This window comes from Phalacrocorax carbo, chromosome Z (assembly GCF_963921805.1).
Source record: "Phalacrocorax carbo chromosome Z, bPhaCar2.1, whole genome shotgun sequence".
Classification (NCBI taxonomy): domain Eukaryota; kingdom Metazoa; phylum Chordata; class Aves; order Suliformes; family Phalacrocoracidae; genus Phalacrocorax; species Phalacrocorax carbo.
This window is the reverse complement of record NC_087548.1, coordinates 3,085,424-3,103,164: the sequence shown is the minus strand read 5'-3', so window position 1 is coordinate 3,103,164 and position 17,741 is coordinate 3,085,424. Positions and strand designations below refer to the sequence as shown.

At 42.9% G+C, this 17,741-nt stretch overlaps 1 protein-coding gene across 1 annotated transcript; it reads left to right on the top strand.

Annotated features, from left to right (window-relative positions):
• The first annotated feature begins 176 nt into the window (after positions 1-176).
• Positions 177-17,567, top strand: SKA1 (spindle and kinetochore associated complex subunit 1). The gene is made up of 8 exons (XM_064438340.1): positions 177-330; positions 523-598; positions 1,205-1,307; positions 2,254-2,378; positions 3,124-3,215; positions 6,724-6,861; positions 11,704-11,873; positions 16,362-17,567. The coding sequence occupies exons 2-8, from the start codon at positions 593-595 to the stop codon at positions 16,508-16,510; spliced, it is 783 nt and encodes a 260-aa protein (XP_064294410.1). The 5' UTR covers positions 177-330; positions 523-592; the 3' UTR covers positions 16,511-17,567.
• The last annotated feature ends 174 nt before the right edge of the window (positions 17,568-17,741 follow it).

Genomic DNA, 17,741 nt, shown 5'->3' with positions numbered 1-17,741 from the left:
AGCACTTCCCGCCCGCCCTTCCGCCCGCCCTTCTGCCCGCCGCCTCACTGGCGGCTCCCGCGCATGCGCAGGCGCTTGCGCCCTTCACCAGGGCGGGAGGCCTCTCCCCTCAGCACTTCCCGCCCGCCCTTCCGCCCGCCCTTCTGCCCGCCGCCTCACTGGCGGCTCCCGCGCATGCGCAGGCGCTTGCGCCCTTCACGGCCCGGCCGAGCGCGGCGGATTTGAAACGGCGCCGCCGCCGCGGGACGGTGGATTTGGTTGGGTTTTTCGCGTGGGGAAGCTTCGCTCATCCTCACCTGCCCCACCGAGCCACCTCCCGTCGCCTCAGCGGTGAGAGCGGGGCCCTGGGAGGGGGGGAAGAGCTCGTCCTGGGTCGGGACGTGAGGTAAAAGGGCGGGCTGCCGCGGGTGGTAACGGTTTCTCCTGAGGTGCGGAAGCTGGCGAATCTCTAGGGCCTCGTTTAGCGAGCGTGCTAGTTCTTAGTGTTTTAAAAATAAGAGTAAAATAAAAGCTTGTTTTCAGGTGTGAGGTGACCGCCAGAGGGAGCCGCGTAAGCGCTGTGTACCCAAGGGCTGTCAGGCGATAGTGTTGAATGGAGGTTTGTTACGCTGCCGTTGGATAAGATGCATTTCAGCAACGTGTTTTTATCAATTAGTTCCTACAATAGCCTTAATAAGTATACTTACACAAGAGCGACCGATATATAATGCTAAATTTTGTGCCTCCGTGCTCTGCTAGCAAGCAAGTGTGCGTTTTCTTTTGGTTAATTACTGATCTTTTTTTAAAAAAAACCAAAGCCCACCTCTTTAAGTATTGATAATCAGATCCAAGCTCCCCGAGAGAGCCTTATAGCAGTTTTTTAAATAAATCAGGTATTTCTTATGTATCACAGTAAATTTCCAACTTTGTGGTAGTGAATGCCTTAATATAACAAAGACTTTCCCAGTTTCATGAGGAATGATTGTATTAATATTACACTGCGTTTATTGCCAGAATTCAGGGAAACTGCTTTCTCTTGTCTTACACCAGTCACTTTGTACTTTCCTGTTTTCAATTTACTAAAATAAGAGGTAGTTACTATGCTTACTGATTCAGTTAAGTTCCCTTGCTGCTTTGATGCATCACGGTAATTTTTAAAATTCTGCTTAGCATTTGTGACTTAGCTCTTTCTTAAATTACTGCTTTCTTTTTTATTTCCCCTCAGTATCATAACAGGAATATGGCATCCTCAGACCTGGAAGATTTATGTTTTCACATCAACACGAAGATTTCGACTATTAAAAAGACCCTTCAATTAAGAAACATAGGTAAAAGAAATTAAGAGAGGGTTTTGGTTTGCACCCCTTTGTGGGAAATGGGAACGCTCTAATTAGATGAAGAATGTAACATGAAGGTGAAATCAAGTGAAATACGGAAAACAACAACAAAAATGCGAGCAAGGATGGCAAAATGGGAGTGTTATCAGGGAACTGGGTGCCAAGCAGAGAACACGAGCTAAGTGTGCTCCTCTGAAGGGCTTGGAGACTGGTCATTAATGCACTCTATATTCAATATACTTGGTGGGGAGAGCTCTAGGTGGGAGAATGTTTTGGTGAGTATGTTAGGCCTAATTACAAAAATGCAAAGGCACAAACGGAGGTTTATACAAGTGTCTCTTTGTAGTATTCCAGGAGTGCCTGGCTGAGATGTAAACAGGCAGGGGTTTGCAAGCCTACTTAAACTGAGGTACTGAAATTGATCTGAATGTTTTGGGGTCATCTCTTGTCCTCCGCTAGGCACAAATAGATGTTATGCAGGATCATTGAAATGTTGGTTGGGAGGGTCATCTAGACTAACCTCCTGTTTGAAGAGGGGTTATAACCATTTCCAAAAAGGGCAGTAGCTTTCTAGCTCCCCTAAGCAGGGAGGTTATGAAGAAGAACGGGTTGTGCAGCCAAGCAGTTGTGAAAGCCAGGCTATGTTAAAAAGCTGGGTCTTCCACCCGCAATGGTAGCAGGTATAGATTAGCACTTCCAGCATCATGCTGGAGAGGGGCCTTTATTCCTGCAGCAGCAGCTTTGAACTCTTCTGGCTCTGCAGAGTAGGAGGCTGACTATTTGACCAGTGAACATTGCTGCTTTTCCTGGGATGATATGGTCGTTGGGGAGCTGGAGTTTGTGGATAACTGATGCTTGTGGAAGGGAGGGAACTGTGGTTTTGGTTTTGTGTTAAGTGGTGTTTTGGCTGTTTGGCTTAATGTTCTCTCTTTGACAGGTCAAGAACCATCCCTCAAATCTATGCTCTGTAAAATAGGACATGAGATGGTTCTCTTGCATGATCTCCTGAATAAAATGGAAATGGAAGTTCAACAGCAAGAAAAACTGAAGAATTTGCTAAAAGTAATCTTTTGTTTGTGGGTTTTTTCCTGCTTCATGAGATAAGGAAAAATTCAAAGGAATCTTTGATAAGTGCATCATTGTTCTTTTCTAGACCTGAAGTGAAATGTTTGGATGCATGAGGCTGCTCACAAGTGGAACTGGGACTCAGAACAGGCTTGCTTAATAAACATTAAGCAGCTCTCCAGCAGAGTGAACACTAAACCTGGAAAAAAAAAAAAATTGTATACATTGAAAGCATGTCTTTATCATAATAGATACTGCGATTGAAAGAGCAGTTCTATCTTTACATCCTTGCAATAGCTATGAAATGGATTTAATGAGAATATTTATCCGCTGTTTTACTGTGCGTTTGCAGCGCCTTCATGTGTTAAGTCTTTTGTGAAAGTGGTGTTTGGAGAATGTAGATGACTTTCCTGTAGTATCTCTTCATCACTACCGCCTTTTCCCTGCCCAGACCTGATAGGGTATATTGTTAAAGATTTACTTCTTGCTCACTCAAATATCTCTGATGCTTTGAGAGCAAGGACAGACAAGCTTATGTTTTCTCACTCTTAGCTTTGTTTTTCTGAGCTTTGCTAGTTGCTCTTGGGGAAATTAGGTAAAGAGGTCAGATGATGTTGAGAGAGAGAGCAAAGAACACCTCTCAAGTTAAAAAAATCATTTTAGCATTCCCCTAATAGTAAACTAATTTTACTTGCTTGATATTAAGTTTCTGATTTCTGATGAAGTCTAACATTAATTTCAGGAGCTCCAGAAGTCTGCTGAGAGAGATCAAAATGAAGCACAGCACCTCCGTGAAAACATTCCTTCCCATCTGCCAAAACCAACACAGAGCTGGTATGTGGTACGTGAGTACGGAGGTACTGGGCAGTTCTTGGCAGCTGCAGCGTAGTACAGCTCTGCTTCTTTTACTGTACATTAACTGTGAACTTTTGGGAGCCAGGGTGGTTATGTGTATTGATTTTGGAGTTTGCTCCTGACTGATCACTACCAGGCTTGTCCTAGCACTCTAACAAATCCCTCAGGTAAAACCTATAACACACCAAGTTGTTCAGACGAAAGCTTCCAGTGGCAGGTGTGACATTACAGTCGAAAACTAATTCTTCAATAAATCTGAGATTTCCTTGCTTTAGAATTGCAAACGCGCTGGTTTGATAGCTGTAGCACCTGAGGATTGAAGGGTCGGTTAGTGATCCAAATGCTGGGTCACTGGGACTGAAACTCAGTGCTGCCTTTCCAATATAATAAAAAGAAAAAAAATCCTCTAACTCAATCATCTTTCTGTGGGGATTTGTATTATGGTTGTGGTATTTTTATTCTCCTTTCCCTGCAACAGCCTGGCATTTATTTTAGCTAGCAATGACATCCACCTGCCCTTGAGAGGGCTGTACTAAGAAGCTGTTCAAAATAATGTTGAGAATTTTCTCAAGTGGGAGAATGAGACACAAGTGTGAGAAACAATAGCTATTTTTCAGCTTCTAAGACATTATAAGTCTGCTGAGCTTTCTCAGGGTGGTCAGCTCTTTCTCTGGCTGTTGGGAGCTGCTTTTTATTTTTGAGTGATGTTAGTGTATGCCAGATAGGGGTCTCTCCTAGATTCTAACATCTGGAGGTCCCAGAACTTATATCCACCCTTGTAGCTTGTCAGAATTCAGTGTGTCAGTCTCTTTGAATTCAGTGCTTCCAATATGTGCCCTGAATCTATCAGCTTTACCTGGTCTCGCTCCTAATACTAGACAAGCCTCAGGCTGAAAACATTACAGGCGTATTCCAGCAAAGTGAAAGTTTAAGGATATGGAAACAAGGTTACAGAAGGGAAAAATGAACTGTAATTTTAGATAGTATGTAGCAATATTCTCACCTGTGTAGGTACTGCTTGTATTGAAACTTGGACTGGTCTTACCTGGTGAAGAGATGACTTGTGCAGCAGCTTTTTTTTCTGAGCGTGACTGTCCAGGCGTGAACCCTCGGTGTAGGAAACAGCTTCCTAAAACGTGTCTAGAGATGCCTTGCTCCTTTTCAATTCCCATTTCCATTTAGGTGTTGCAGAATTCATGCTTTTGTGTGTGAAAGAATGGAAGTTCCTCAGAAATTATCGCTGCGGTTCTGCCACCTTTTCAGAACTTTCTTAATTTAGGAAAAATCTTTACCTTAAGTTTATATTACCTCCTGGGGATAGTTTATATGCAAATGAGGCTGGTTTAGTGATTGTATCGCCTCTGATATCAAAAAGATTCTTTGTGGTGTTGGTTTCACCTCCAGTCTTGCCCTGCTTTTGATCAAGAAGTTAACTGTGATACAAGTTTAGCTGGTTCTTCTCTTTTTAGGCAGAACCACGTGTAAAACTAAGCAAGTTGTTCTAATAACTTTCTACAGATGGTGCTCTGCCACCTTGCAATGGCTGTTCTGTCAGTGTCCAACAGACTGCAATTGGTCAGAACCCATCTGTGTCAGTGTAAAGGGATCTTCAGTCCCCTTCCCCAAACCTTCCTCTGTTAACCCTCTCCATTTCTCTTCCTGCGTGTCCCAGAACACTCGGGGAGCTGAGTACTAATTGTCTGTTGAGTGAATGTCATGAGGTAAGTCCCTCAGAAAACAGAGTGAGTGCTGGAACGTGGCTGAGACAGGCCTTCAAACCTCAGAAAGAATGAAAAAGCCCACACAGACGAATTGGGCTTTGTGGCTTCATGGCTTTCACTATTGTTTCTCTCCTGTGTTCTTGGTTTTGGTGTTCTTATTTAATGGAGGAATGTCACTGAAATAAAAAGCGAGTACAAGGTATCCAAGCCCTTTGTGCTCCAGATGTTTATTGAGAGCGGTTTCTGATTACACCAAACCCAGATTTTGAATACAAGCTTTGGTTCTTTGTTTGCGTGGTCCTGGCCAGCAGTGAGCTGTAAGCATAGCATCTCGCTGCTGCAACGTACATGAAAGGTAGCGGGTAGGAACCCAAAGCAGAAGTACCTGGGGGTGGGGAATCATCTAGAAAAGATAAGAGGTTTGCTGCAGTGAGGAGGATGGCAGGAGATTGGACCATACAGGAGGAGAAAAGTTTTAAGACGCAAATTCACCTCCTTCGGTCCTTGTGTTTATCCTTCTATTCCAAACCCACCCCTACACCACCCAAATTCCCCACCCTTCCCTTTGCCTCTTTGCCGGCATTCCCTGCACTAGTGCTAGCTCCAGGGTGCCAGGAGTAGTTTTGTGCAGGGCCTCGCCTTGTTTTTCAGATGTTTGCGTCTGAATTAGTTTAACTGTTGGTGCCCTGCATTTCTGAAGGGCTCTGCCTTGTGGCACGGCGGGGAGCAGAGCTCCCACTGTCGCTCTGTCACGGGCCAGACAGTTTGGGAGCCCAGCAGGTGGCACTCGCTCTCCCACACGCCGCAGTCGTCTTCCCTGGGAAACGGGGACGCCAGGTTTGGGGGTGTCACATCAAGTGACAAATTCCAGCCCTCGGGTCAACAGAGGCACTGCTGTGCCCTTCGCTGGCTGCAGGGCCCCACGTCAAACGAAAGTCCCTTCCTGTGGGAGGGTTAGGTCAGAGTTAGCGGATCAGGTCTTTGTGACAGGTCAGCTCAGTGCTGCGTTACTTCTGTTGCACATCGCAGCCTGCTGGTGTCCTTGTAGTCAGATGATGGTGAATTTGGCCAAATGCATCGCTTTTGCTGTCCTTTTACCGCTGAGTAGGAGAGCAGCTAGGTGCGTGGCTGGCAGCTAACTCGGTGTTTGAAGCTCTAAGCCGAGGGTTTGAAGGAAGGGTGAAATTATAAAAATAACGCTCCGATAATCACGCAAAGCAGGAAACTCCTTGGCTTTTGGGATCTTGCCTAAAAAAAAAAATTATATGTATTTAAAAAAAAAAAATCCCAGCCTGCTGGATGGTGTTGAATTTCTTTGCTTCAAAAGATTAATGGATGAGTCAGGCTTCCCAAGATGTGAACTTCTTTCAAAGAGCCGTGAAGTATTTCAAATCTGCCTGTTTAGGCTGCAGCTCTGTGCTGCGGTTCATCTGATAAAAAGCGAGGCCTCATGTTCTGTGAAATGTAATGGTACATTGAATTTTTAACTGCTCTGTGCTGCGTTTGGCCTCCTGCCAATTCACCTGCTAGCAGCCTCTCGAGCAGAGAAATGAAGAGCTATAATGAAGTCAGCTAAAGTATGCAATTTGAAATGGAGTAGGCTTGCTTTATTTATTTTTCTTTCAGGAAAGATGGTGATTTGTGTTCATCCAGCCTAACAGATGGGTTGGAACTTAGGCCTGTGAGTAAGCAGGCTTGATAATGTCACAGTATTCTCCTTACTACTGATCTGCTGTTTATACACTTAATATTCTTTCATTTTACAGCATCACTGGGCTAACTGTGAAATGTGAAGAACAAACAAAAGCTGTAGAACCCGAACGTGCAAAGAAACCTACCAAAGAGTCAAGGCTTATTAAAGAAGCAGCCTTAATAACTACAGAAGAATTTCAAAGCGTTCCTGCGTAAGTAAGCGTGGCTTTTCTTAGACCCCGTCGTGCCAATTTGGGTGGTAAACGTAGGTTTGGGAAAGTGAGCTCTTGCAGAGCTGAGGCTGACGGGGATGTTTTGAAGCTTTAAATGTTCCACAGGATGAAACATCGTGATGATAGCTGCAAATAGTTTATATGCAACACTGGCAAACCTGAAGATGAAATGAATAGAGCTAATTAGGTTCTTTTTTTCTATGTATATTTTGGGAAGATCAGAACTAATCAGTTAAAACCCAAACATCTTATCTCAAAAGTCACTTCGATTGTACAAACAGAAATATATTAGCTAATGGATGGGGTTTGAGAACGGGGTTTGAGAACGGACGTTTAAAAAAAAGAGCCATCATCTCATAAGATGAAAGGTGTGGTTACACTTAAAAGGTAAAATAATGATAAATGCTGGTTTTACTTGACCCAACTATTGGTTTCTGAAAACCTCAAGTCTTGATTTACCAATCTGTTTTGAGACAGGAAAAGAAGTCAGACTTGTTAAAAGCAAAAAAAACACCTCCCACTGAAACACCCCGACTTTCTGGAATAGAGAGCTGTGGGTTTTTTTCCCCTACCATCAGGATCTGATTAATAGGTATCCTTGTCTGAAGTCTGTCTTGTAGGAATAACTTTTCTTATATGGCATTTTTGGGACAATGACAAATATTTCTGCAAAAACGAGAAAATTCTCTTGATGCCTAAGGCTAAATTGTTATCTAGCCTCTCCATTCCATGTGTTCCCTGACAACGCTTGTTTCAGTAAGATTTTTTTAATCTCTGTTTTACTTGAGGCTTTCAAGTCATCTTTCCTATAACCTTCAAAATATCCAGGTGAGCAGTGACCATTTTCTTCCACCAAATTGCTCAATCCAAAAAATGAAGGAGCCTGAATGTTGAGCTAATAATAAAGGATTCTTCTTTGGTTACTTCTTAGGAGTGCGTGCACCTGGTATTCTTATTCTGCGGGTCATCTCTCGTGTTTGGTGGATTTACTCCCTTAGGTACTTTTCTCCCGATAAAATTTGGGAAAGGTAAAGCTGGAGCATGGGAATTTTTGGCCTTTATTTCTGCTAAGGCAAAAGAAGTAGATGTAGCCTGTTCCAGCCAAATGTTGGTTTAACCTCCTGTTAAAGCTATGATCTTCCCTGATAACCCCTTAAAGTGTTTCATTATCCTTGAAAGTGGAACATTTGATAGTGGGGAAAGTGGTGATGGAGGCCAGCTGGATACTCTTGCTGGTTTACAGAAAGGTTGCACCTTAAGCTGTGCTTGTGAGGCTATATAACTATTTTTATTCAGATGGGGAAAGCATGTTTGTTCTGTGGAGGAAGATTTACATGAATTTAAATAGATCTATTAATCTGCAAGGTGTTTTTCTGTTGCCTGGCAGTGTTTTGATACCAGATTGGGGGAGTCCGCAAAGCCTGCGATTTCACATACCATTTAATCAAATCGAAGCAGCAAATGTCCATGACCCCGATTTTCTCACACCTAACATATTCTCCTAAAAGGATGAGAATTAGGTTCGTATCCCAGTTCTCCAGGTCAGCGCTGATGTAGGATCTCTTTATACCTGCTGGCAACAGTAACAAGGGATACTACCGCATTTTTACACAGCCCCGGTCCCGGAGCCGAGTGGCTGTGCTCGTACAGGACTGTGCTGATGTGCAAAGCCTGTCTGAGGGACTTAATAAAGCACAACTGTGCATATGCGTCACATATGAGTCTAAATCCGTTACCAGCTGGGTATCGTGGGTTTTGCAGCAGCCAAGAGTGTCTCATTCCTCTCTCCCTTCCTACCACAGCTGTGGTAGAGTGTAACTGAAAAATCTAGGTGGTTTTCACCCCCTCTGTGCTCAAAGTGAAGGAGAATCAATCCTCAACATCATTAGGGCACTAAAAGGGATATACAGTCTTCAGTGACTTCATATTTTTAGAACTCTGCAGCAGGTATTTAACAAAGGCGCATGCTGTGTTTGGGGTCGGATACGGAGCGCCTTGATCAAATAGAATACTCTCGCACAGTAAGAGACTTGCAAATTATCTGAGCCTTCAAATCTGTTGCAGAAAGACACTTTTTGGAGGAAGAAAAGGGCAATTGCATAGTAGATGGCTCGGTTAACTTTCAATTCAAGGCAAAGGAAAATGCTTGCTTTACTCTGTCTCTAAAATTCTTACCGCCTAAGATACATTTTTAGAATCTGCATGTTCATTATAACTCTAAAGTCTCAGAAGATAGGAACTTGGGGGAATATTTGTTTCTTTCAGCCTAAGCGTTTTTGAGGAAGCAGATTTGGCCATTAGGAGATTTATCTCTTTTTCCAGTGGTATATATGTGATATATTGATGTTATTTTCTTTGAAGCACATAGCGCTGTGCTTTGGTTTTCGTACCTACAGGAAAAAAAATGTTTTGAAAAGGGCTTCTGTGGTTTAAAAAAAAGAAATTGGGCCATGCTTTTTATAAAAAGAAAAGCATTCTGAATGATTTTGCCTTTTTTATAGTGAAGCAGATTTTAAAGTTCTTTTAAATCTAAATTAAATAGATTAATTTGGAACTTCTCAACTTTGTATTTTTATATTAGTGTATGTATGGACTGCAATAAATGTCAGCATTTACGGGTTTGCTAGCCACGGCTGATAGAAAAGTGAGAAGACGAACAGCTGGAGTTAGTTTACACGCAGAAGAAAAATTCCAGTTGCTTTTGACAGAATTTTAGTTTCGGATTATGGCACCTCTGTGTAAATGCCTGCGACACAGGTGTCCCCACGCTCACCGCGTGCCCCCGCTCTTGCTGCGGAACGGCCCGTCGGGCAAATCAGCAAAACCAGAAAGCGGCTCAGCTGCGTGGCTGCGGGCGGCGAACCGTGGTTGCCTGGGCAGAACTGGCTGGTGCCGCTGGAGATGCTTTAGCGTGTAACTGCCAGATCTCTAGGTACTGAATTTTCTGTAAACCCTGGCACGTCTGGCCCCGTGTGAGCGTCTTGGATGCCTGAGGGCCTCTCCAAGAGCACTCGGTTCTTAGGTTTAGGCAGCTGAATCCTGCTTCTCTGTTCCTGTGTCAGGATGAGCTGAGGTGTTTTCTTGGCTTTATCGAGTGTATTCACTGTGTGTCTGTTGGGCACAGGAACTTAAATATAGGTGTGTTATACCTTTGGCCTCAATCTTATAGGTGTGTTATACCTTTGGCCTCAATCTTCATCGCTCTGTGCGTTCCCCTGTGACTTTCTGAATGGGCAAAGGGATGCAGATAGAGCCATAAATAGCAGTTCATGTACACAGGCAGAGCCCTTCTGCGGTTAGAGGCTGTGTTACTCGTTTCTGCTCAGTGTGACTGTGTTTCAGGGGCAGCAGTGCTGCTTTTATTTGTGTGCATCACGCAGAGCGTCTTTATAAAAATGGCTGCACCTCCAACTTTGAATCGGGATTAATTAAAATATCAATAACGTTGGAAACTGGCTACAAATAATTTAGCAATTCAGACTGAAGTTAAAGCAATTGCTCGATTCCTGGAGTTTTTACGCACCCTGTGCAGACCTGTCTCCCTGGTGGGGCTGGCTATTAAAAGCTACAGCAAGGGCTTAATTTTTAGTTGGCAATTGTGTAACGCCCACCCACATTCTGGTTTGGAATATTGAATTTGTAACTGATCGGCTACTTATGCTTTAAATTCTTTGTATGTTTTCTGAAGATTGAGGGGTTTTTTTTCCATTCAGATTAAAATGAGGGAAGAATTTCCTGTTCATTGACCTTTTCAGTCGTCTTTTCTACAGCTTTTAGCTGCCTGCTGTCCTGGCCTGACGATCCCCATTCATTCTTAAAACGAACTGTAACACTTTCCTCAATTCCACATATTTGCAAACTGATACCAAACCAAACACAAACAGCCGGGTTCCGTTTGTTGTAGCCTGATGATCACAGGGTAGTTCAAGCTGCTAGGTTGCCCCGGCTCTTACTCTTACTGCGGTGTTTTCTGGGGTTTTGTTTTGTATTTAGCTTACTGCTTGTCCTCCGAGGCTTCAGATTTAATGTTCTAGAACAGCTTCTCAGTTTGTAGCATGTTTCCCCTTCCCTGAATGCATGCCTTTACATCTATAAATACTGAATAGCCTTACTTGCAACTATTCCAATGTTCTAATATTTCCACATCGCTTTGTTTTTTATCTTCTGTGCTTCCTGTACCTCTAGGCTGTTATCAACAGATCTTATTATTTTAGTACTAGTCTTATGAAATGCTCTGAAAGCTCAGAAGTGGATGTTGGTAGTGCAGAACTGTGTCTGTATAGCTCATTTGGCTGCACAATAAAATAGAGAAACCAACCCAAAACTGGTATGTCTTAAAAAAAAAAAAAACAAAAAACAAACCCCACACAAACCAAACCCGAAGGAATGGCTGTAAGATCAAACACAGGCTATTTATGATTATAATATGAACCAAATTGCACTTTTAGGCAGAAGCACTGAATTTCAGTTTTGGCTTGTATTATATTTTCTGCAAAGCCACTTGGTTCTTCTGCGTTTGTAGTGTAGGTGGTACGCTAGAAAAGCAACTTTTACTCCATCTTGAAAAAGCTCCTTACACCTAAAGCACTGGATAGTTTTTATTTATTAATTTAGTTTTCTGATGTTTCATCTTCCTGGCTTTTCAGGATTATTAATCAAGGAAATGAACAATATTAACTACTGCGTTTGTTCATTAACACGAAGCAGAAGAAACCGCCTCTAACTAGGAATAGCATGTTCAGTTACGGCTGATGGAAGAGAAAAATAAGCATGAACTTCATTTGTGACTTTCTGGTTACTGGTTTTTATTTTTATTTGTAGGTATATGAAAGGTCGTTTAACATACGATCAGATTAACGCAGTCGTTCAAGATATGAACAAGGCTGTGGTGGGCAAGTACAAGATCTTGCATCAGCCTTTGAAATCGATGAATGGAGCAGTCAGAAATCTCTACCACAGGTTCCTGGAAGAAGAAACTAAGGATACAAAAGGTATGTTTGTTTGCAATGTTAGTACCAAACTCGTACAATTTGGATATTGCAGCACAAGTATAAAAACACTGGACAAAATAGTGAATGATTAATGACCGCATGCGCTTTTCATTTTATAGCGTAACTTGTAGCATCTTATTCTCAGAAAACAGTCCATCCAGGCACTCTGGTGGTTGGTGGAACGGTTTAACCTGTGGGAGTGTTTAAAACAATCGGTCTCGAAAAATTTTAGAAAACCTGCTATTGCTTATTCTCAGACTGAGAACAGTGGAAAAAAAAGTCATAATCTGTAGGCTTAGTGGGGCTTTCCCTCCCTTCCCAGCACGGGGTGCCGCGGTCGAGATCAGGTTTGGCCCTGAAGAATTCTTATCCACTATCAGGGGCGAACAACGTTTCGACAGCCTGGAGCGATGGAAGTTTTGGCTCTCCCTTGCTGTAAGGGGAGGAGAACAGAAATGAGATCCGTCTCCAGAACAGATTCCAGGCCATAAGGAATAGAAATGCCTAATTACTGTACTGACCTGGGTACTCAGAATAAAATCCAGTTGCCTTTTCTGGATGAAGTCCTATAGCGTAGCGACAAGGGTTATTGTTGTGACTGAAGAGTTTTCCCATAACTGATTTGGTTACTTTTTATATGTTTTCACTGACAATACGTCACTTTTGTGGCGTGTTTTAGCAAAAACTTTGAGTGCACAAAGATTGTATTTGGAATCACTACAAGTTCTGGAAACTCCTAGTTTGATAACCAAACTGCATATACTGCGTTTCCAGTTTTTAAGCTAGAATGGACATGAACTATTAAAAATTTGTTCTGAAGCTGGAAAATCTGGGTAATCAGTCATGCCACAGTGACTTTGTGGAAGAGGCAGGGCTGTCTGACAACCTTAAGAAGTTTTCTCCTCTGAAAGGCATAAAGGGAGCAAAAATGCACCAAAATGTCTGTCTCAATTTAACAGTGAATTGTACTTACGGGTTAGTTTTCCCAAAGATATGTGGCACAGTAAATCTCTAATATTAAAATCTCCTCTTTTTTTGGCATTCCTTTTGAGGACAAGTATGTAATTATTCCTGGAGGGGTGTACCGCATATCAAGCATGGCGATGTCCTTAGAATGCCCTCATGTTTCCAACTTCAGACACAAATTATGTCTCACAGAAAGAGCTCGTTTTCTGACAATGCCTTGGCGCCAACCTCCCGATTTCTGCCCTGGCCAGAACGCAAGAACACTCGCCCTAAGCACGTTCACTGCGTACTCGGGGGTCACCTTGTGACAAACTATGGCTTTTTCTTCCTTCCTTTGGATTTGTTGCGCTCTCAATATTTACGGTATGGTGATAACATCACTAACTTCTAGATTCTAAATGCATCTCTTCTGTAGGGAAGGAATTCTGATAGGGTGGACATACCTGGCTCTTCACTTTGAGACTTGGAGGATAAACATGTCATGAAAGTCAACGTTGTAAAGGACGTTAATGAAAGCACGCTAAGGGCATGCAGCTACACTACTTCACGTGACCGCCCGCTGATTTGGGCTCGGATTGTTTAGTTTTTCCCTAGACAAGTTCTGCTTCAGTCTAACAATGGCTCATATTAATCTGGGATTTCTTAAAATACTTGCGTCATCATTTTTAACTTACAGTATTTTTTTGGTTTAACTGTTACTGTCTTCAGATTGGGAGTAAGGGGTTTGAGCCCGTGGCTACAGAGGAGAGGCTAAACACTAGAAGGGCCATCCTAGGTCCGGAATGCTGCTTAATCTGAACCGTGATCCGCAGCAGCCTTGGCTGCAGTGGAGGAGCTGTTCTAGCAACTTGAGAAAGCTACAACTAGTCAGAGAGAATTTTCTCCAAGGAAGTGTTTTGTTGGGGTGGTTGTTTTTATATCTGAAAAACTGAGGCTTTTAATTTCTTTAGGTACCTGAGAAAGAGCCTTTTATTTTCTTGTTTACATTGGAAGGTTCAGTTAGGAAACCAGGACATTCAGCATCTGAGAGTGTGTGTGTGTGGTAGATTTTTTGTTTGTTTGTTGTGACTAGAAAGTCTAGAGAAAAAGGCTGGCAGGCTGTCAGATGGTTCTTATCTGGCCAGCACGAAATGATTAAATGTCTTTATCCATTGCATTTTTCAGGATGAGGTGGTGCATTCATTGATTTGTTTGCTTGAATTTCTGCTGTGAGTCTCTGCTTAGGATTCCCACAGTTTCTCAGCCTGGGCTGATTGCCAGCTGACCTCTTCCTCTCATTTCAAGATGAGAAAAGATGCTGCCTGGTTTATGCAGGGTAACTTCCCAGCCAGTAAGCTGATTTGGTTAGTTTAGCTAGTTATTTAGTGCATGGACCTACTGTTTCCAACCAAACCACTGCCCTCTCTCCAGCTCTGGTTTCTTCATAAATAAAGATCCTGCTATGCTGAATGTTGTTGCCTTGAATTCTGGGCAAATATAAGAAGAAATTCTATTCTGCACAAATTCAGGACATTTTGTGGCTCCCCCAGATATAATCCTAACGCTGTTTAGGGGTATTGCCCTATTACTGACAATTGCAAATAGGCTCTATCCAGCTGTAGGTATATTTTAAGCAGTTATGCAGGTTTTATTCTTTTTGGAGTAAACAAACCTTCCCCTTCTCACCTGTATGTGAATTTAGCAGTGTTGCAAGCTCTTCCTGGATTCCAGGCTAGTTCCCATCTGGGGGAAAACAGCCAGCTCTTGACAGTTACTGTCTCTGGAAGAGCCTATTAGGTGTCTGTGTCACCGACTCTCAAAATGGCCCAGTCCGTGAGAAAACACAGCCTGATATTCCTCAGCTCTGAGCAATATCGTGGGGAACGCTGTGCCTCTAAACAGCACCCTGGGGCCTTGGTTCTAACAGCCATCACGTCCTTGGATGCTCCTTCAGAGCGGAGCGTGTGTCCTGTGAGCTCGCTCAGCAGGTGAAATTTAAAGATTAAATGTTTACATTTAAAAAAAATAGACTTCCCTGTGTAAACCAGCATTGTACTTGTTTATTAAACAAAAGCTTTCCTGGCATCTTCAGCTTTCCAGCTAGCATCAGCTGCTTTCTCCTTGCTTAAACTGGAAGGACTCTCCAATAATTTAATAGAAAGAAGAAATGCTCCATCTTATCTAAGGCGATGGTGCCTCTGCCTGACTTTACAGGCAACAGGAAGAGGGAGAATGCTCTCTTCTTCCAAGTTAGAACACCCCTAGCCTTGTGACTCTTTTCTCATAAGACTTGGAAGTGTGATAGCGTGGAAGAATACGTTATTTCCTTCTGCTTACTATCCTTAGAGATAATTGGATGTTTCTTCCTTATACCTTAATTAGCATCTTCCTGGTTTCAGATTACTTTGCATTCTCACAGCTTTGTGGAGATGAGTGGTTAAAACCTTATGGCATGTTACAGGAAGCATTAAATGTACAGTCGTTTTACTAGATGTATAATTAATTCCCCACCTGAGCAGCGTATAAAGACTGAATATGAAATCACAGCTAGTGAATATAGTGATGGAGTGCTTAGAATAATGCCTTCCTTCGTCGTGTCGGCTATTAGCTTGGGGGGGACTTTCTGTTGGGGGCCTTTTAGATGCTTTAACTCCAGTCGAGGCCCTGGTTTCTTACGAGCACTTGATAATGAGAATTTCCTTTAGAAGTAGTTAATCAACTACAAGAAGGGATGGGCTGCCAGCTCTGATGCGGGACCTTCCTACGCCACTCTCCTAGAGGCGCAGGGAGGATGCCTTGCCATGTGGTTTAGTCTTTTTCCTGCATTTCCTTAATTAAGAAAGAATTAGTCTTTTCCAAACCTGATGAAAGTCAAGGGAATGGTGGGCCGCATAGCTCTGACGTATGCAGGGCTTCTTCCTTTTATTTGTAAAGGGCCAATTCCAGAACTAGGGTGCCTGCTGAGAGAGCATCATTAGGCCATGGCTTATGGTGTGAATTTGGGGGTGTCCTGTGCAGGGACAGGAGTTGGACTCGATGATACTTGTGGATCCCTTCCAGCTCAGGACATTTTATGGTTCTATGATTATTTTGGACCTTGCAAAGCAATTACTTGTGATTCAAATAACGCAGCTACTCGGCTGTGTTCCGTGACTGAAACACTGATGTGTGGTGCCCTTCCACGGTAAAGATGCCCTATGATCTTTAAGGAGACCCTGAGCCTCTCTGGTTTTGCTCGGGTCAGTGGATGGTGTGAGTGGTGTTGGCAGACACAGCTGACAACGGACGGAGCTCGCTGGATGGGGCCCGCAGCCGGTGCAGGGTAGTTGAACTTAATGGGAAGGCTGGGAATTCTTCTTTCTGGTGGCAAATTTGGGAAGCAGAACGAAGTTCCTGAGATAGCGTGAGGCCCTCATACTGCCAGTTGTATTTTCTCATCAGCGCGTGGAACTGTTTGAAAGAGGTTGTATTGTTGCTTGTGAAACGTTAAGCATATCCCACAACACGGTCATTTCTACAGCAAAGTCATCGTTTGTTTTCCAGGTGAATTTTTTATTGTGGAGGCTGATATCAGAGAGTTCACCCAACTGAAAGTGGATAAGCGCTTCCATAGGATCCTCAATATCCTGCGGCACTGCCAGAGAGTGAGAGAAGTCCGTGGCTCAAGACTTGTCCGCTACGTCATCTGCTAATGAGCTTTCCATGTTGCGCTTACCCAAGATACGGAAGGCAGAAGTACTTTGAGATGCAGAGGGATTTTGTTGTCCACAGAGAGATTCTACATGAGGGCATTCCTGTTCACCTCCCTTATTTTCTAAAAGGCAGTAGTGGGGACCAAGAAGGGGTTTTGTGTTGTTTGGTTTTGTGTTTTTTTTTCAAACATCTATCCTGAATCAGGAGTGGCAACATCAAATGGCCTTAAAGGATTTGAGGTTTGTTTTGAAAACATGAGAGGAACTACTGTCTTCTGGCAAATTACAGATGCAAAACAGATAGGGCGATTGGTGCACCTGTGGTCACAGGAGGTTTTAATCACATTTGCAGGTCAGCACTTGAAAGTTAAATTCTCTGCATGTTAATAATGTTCCTTTTGTGTTTATGAGTTGGAGACTGTTTAAGGCTCTGCAGCAACTCAAAGGAAGCATTTGATTGTTTGGGTTGTTTTTTAATCCCTCAAACCAATTTCCAGATTTCCTTTCCTTAATCTTTTTCTTCTTATCCTAATTGTATGTTTTGATGTTTCCTGCATCGCTTGAGCAGGAAGATCTGAGGTGGTTTAAACATTTCCAGACTGATGATCGGTAGTTCCGTTAGCCATGTGGTTTTCATACTTCATCATGCAGCCAGATTTTTTTCCCCTCAGACCAACCCGTTAGACTCAAACAGTGAAGCAATGGGGGTTTTTTAATTGAAAAATGCTGACTTTCACTTTGAAAATACTGGTCAAACTCCTCACAGTTTTTTATTCTAGAAGGTTGTTTTCAAATGACCTATTAGTGTGGTAAGTTCCTGAGTAGAATTATTGTGATCAGTATCAGCTCTGTGAGTAATCAAAACTGGTTTGATAAGAAAAGCTATGGACTCTTTCTTCCACGAGCCTGTATCTACTTTTATCCTAACATTTAATCTAAAATACCTCCTCTTGTACCCTGTCAGTGTTAAGATGACAATTTAATGAGCAAAAGACCCTGAATGAACTTTGAACTTTCTCAATAAAGAGGCACTGGTGAGTGCTATATAATCCTAGAATTCCTGGGGTTTTTTTTCTGTGCTGAGTGGTTGGTTTTGGGGGGGTTTTCTGGTCTTTTGCCCTGGGAGGTTGACATCCAAGCAGAGGTCCCTACTCTGCATTGTGTTGGCGTATATTTCACATCTGGATAAACACCCAGCACAGGAAGATGTGCAAAATCAGCTTCCATAGGC

Bases quoted from the DNA above. Each gene is read 5' to 3' on its own strand.
- SKA1 (XM_064438340.1), top strand. The intron at 3,216-6,723 runs GTATGTGGTACG...TTCATTTTACAG, and splicing joins CCAAAACCAACACAGAGCTG to CATCACTGGGCTAACTGTGA. The intron at 6,862-11,703 runs GTAAGTAAGCGT...TTTTATTTGTAG, and splicing joins GAATTTCAAAGCGTTCCTGC to GTATATGAAAGGTCGTTTAA.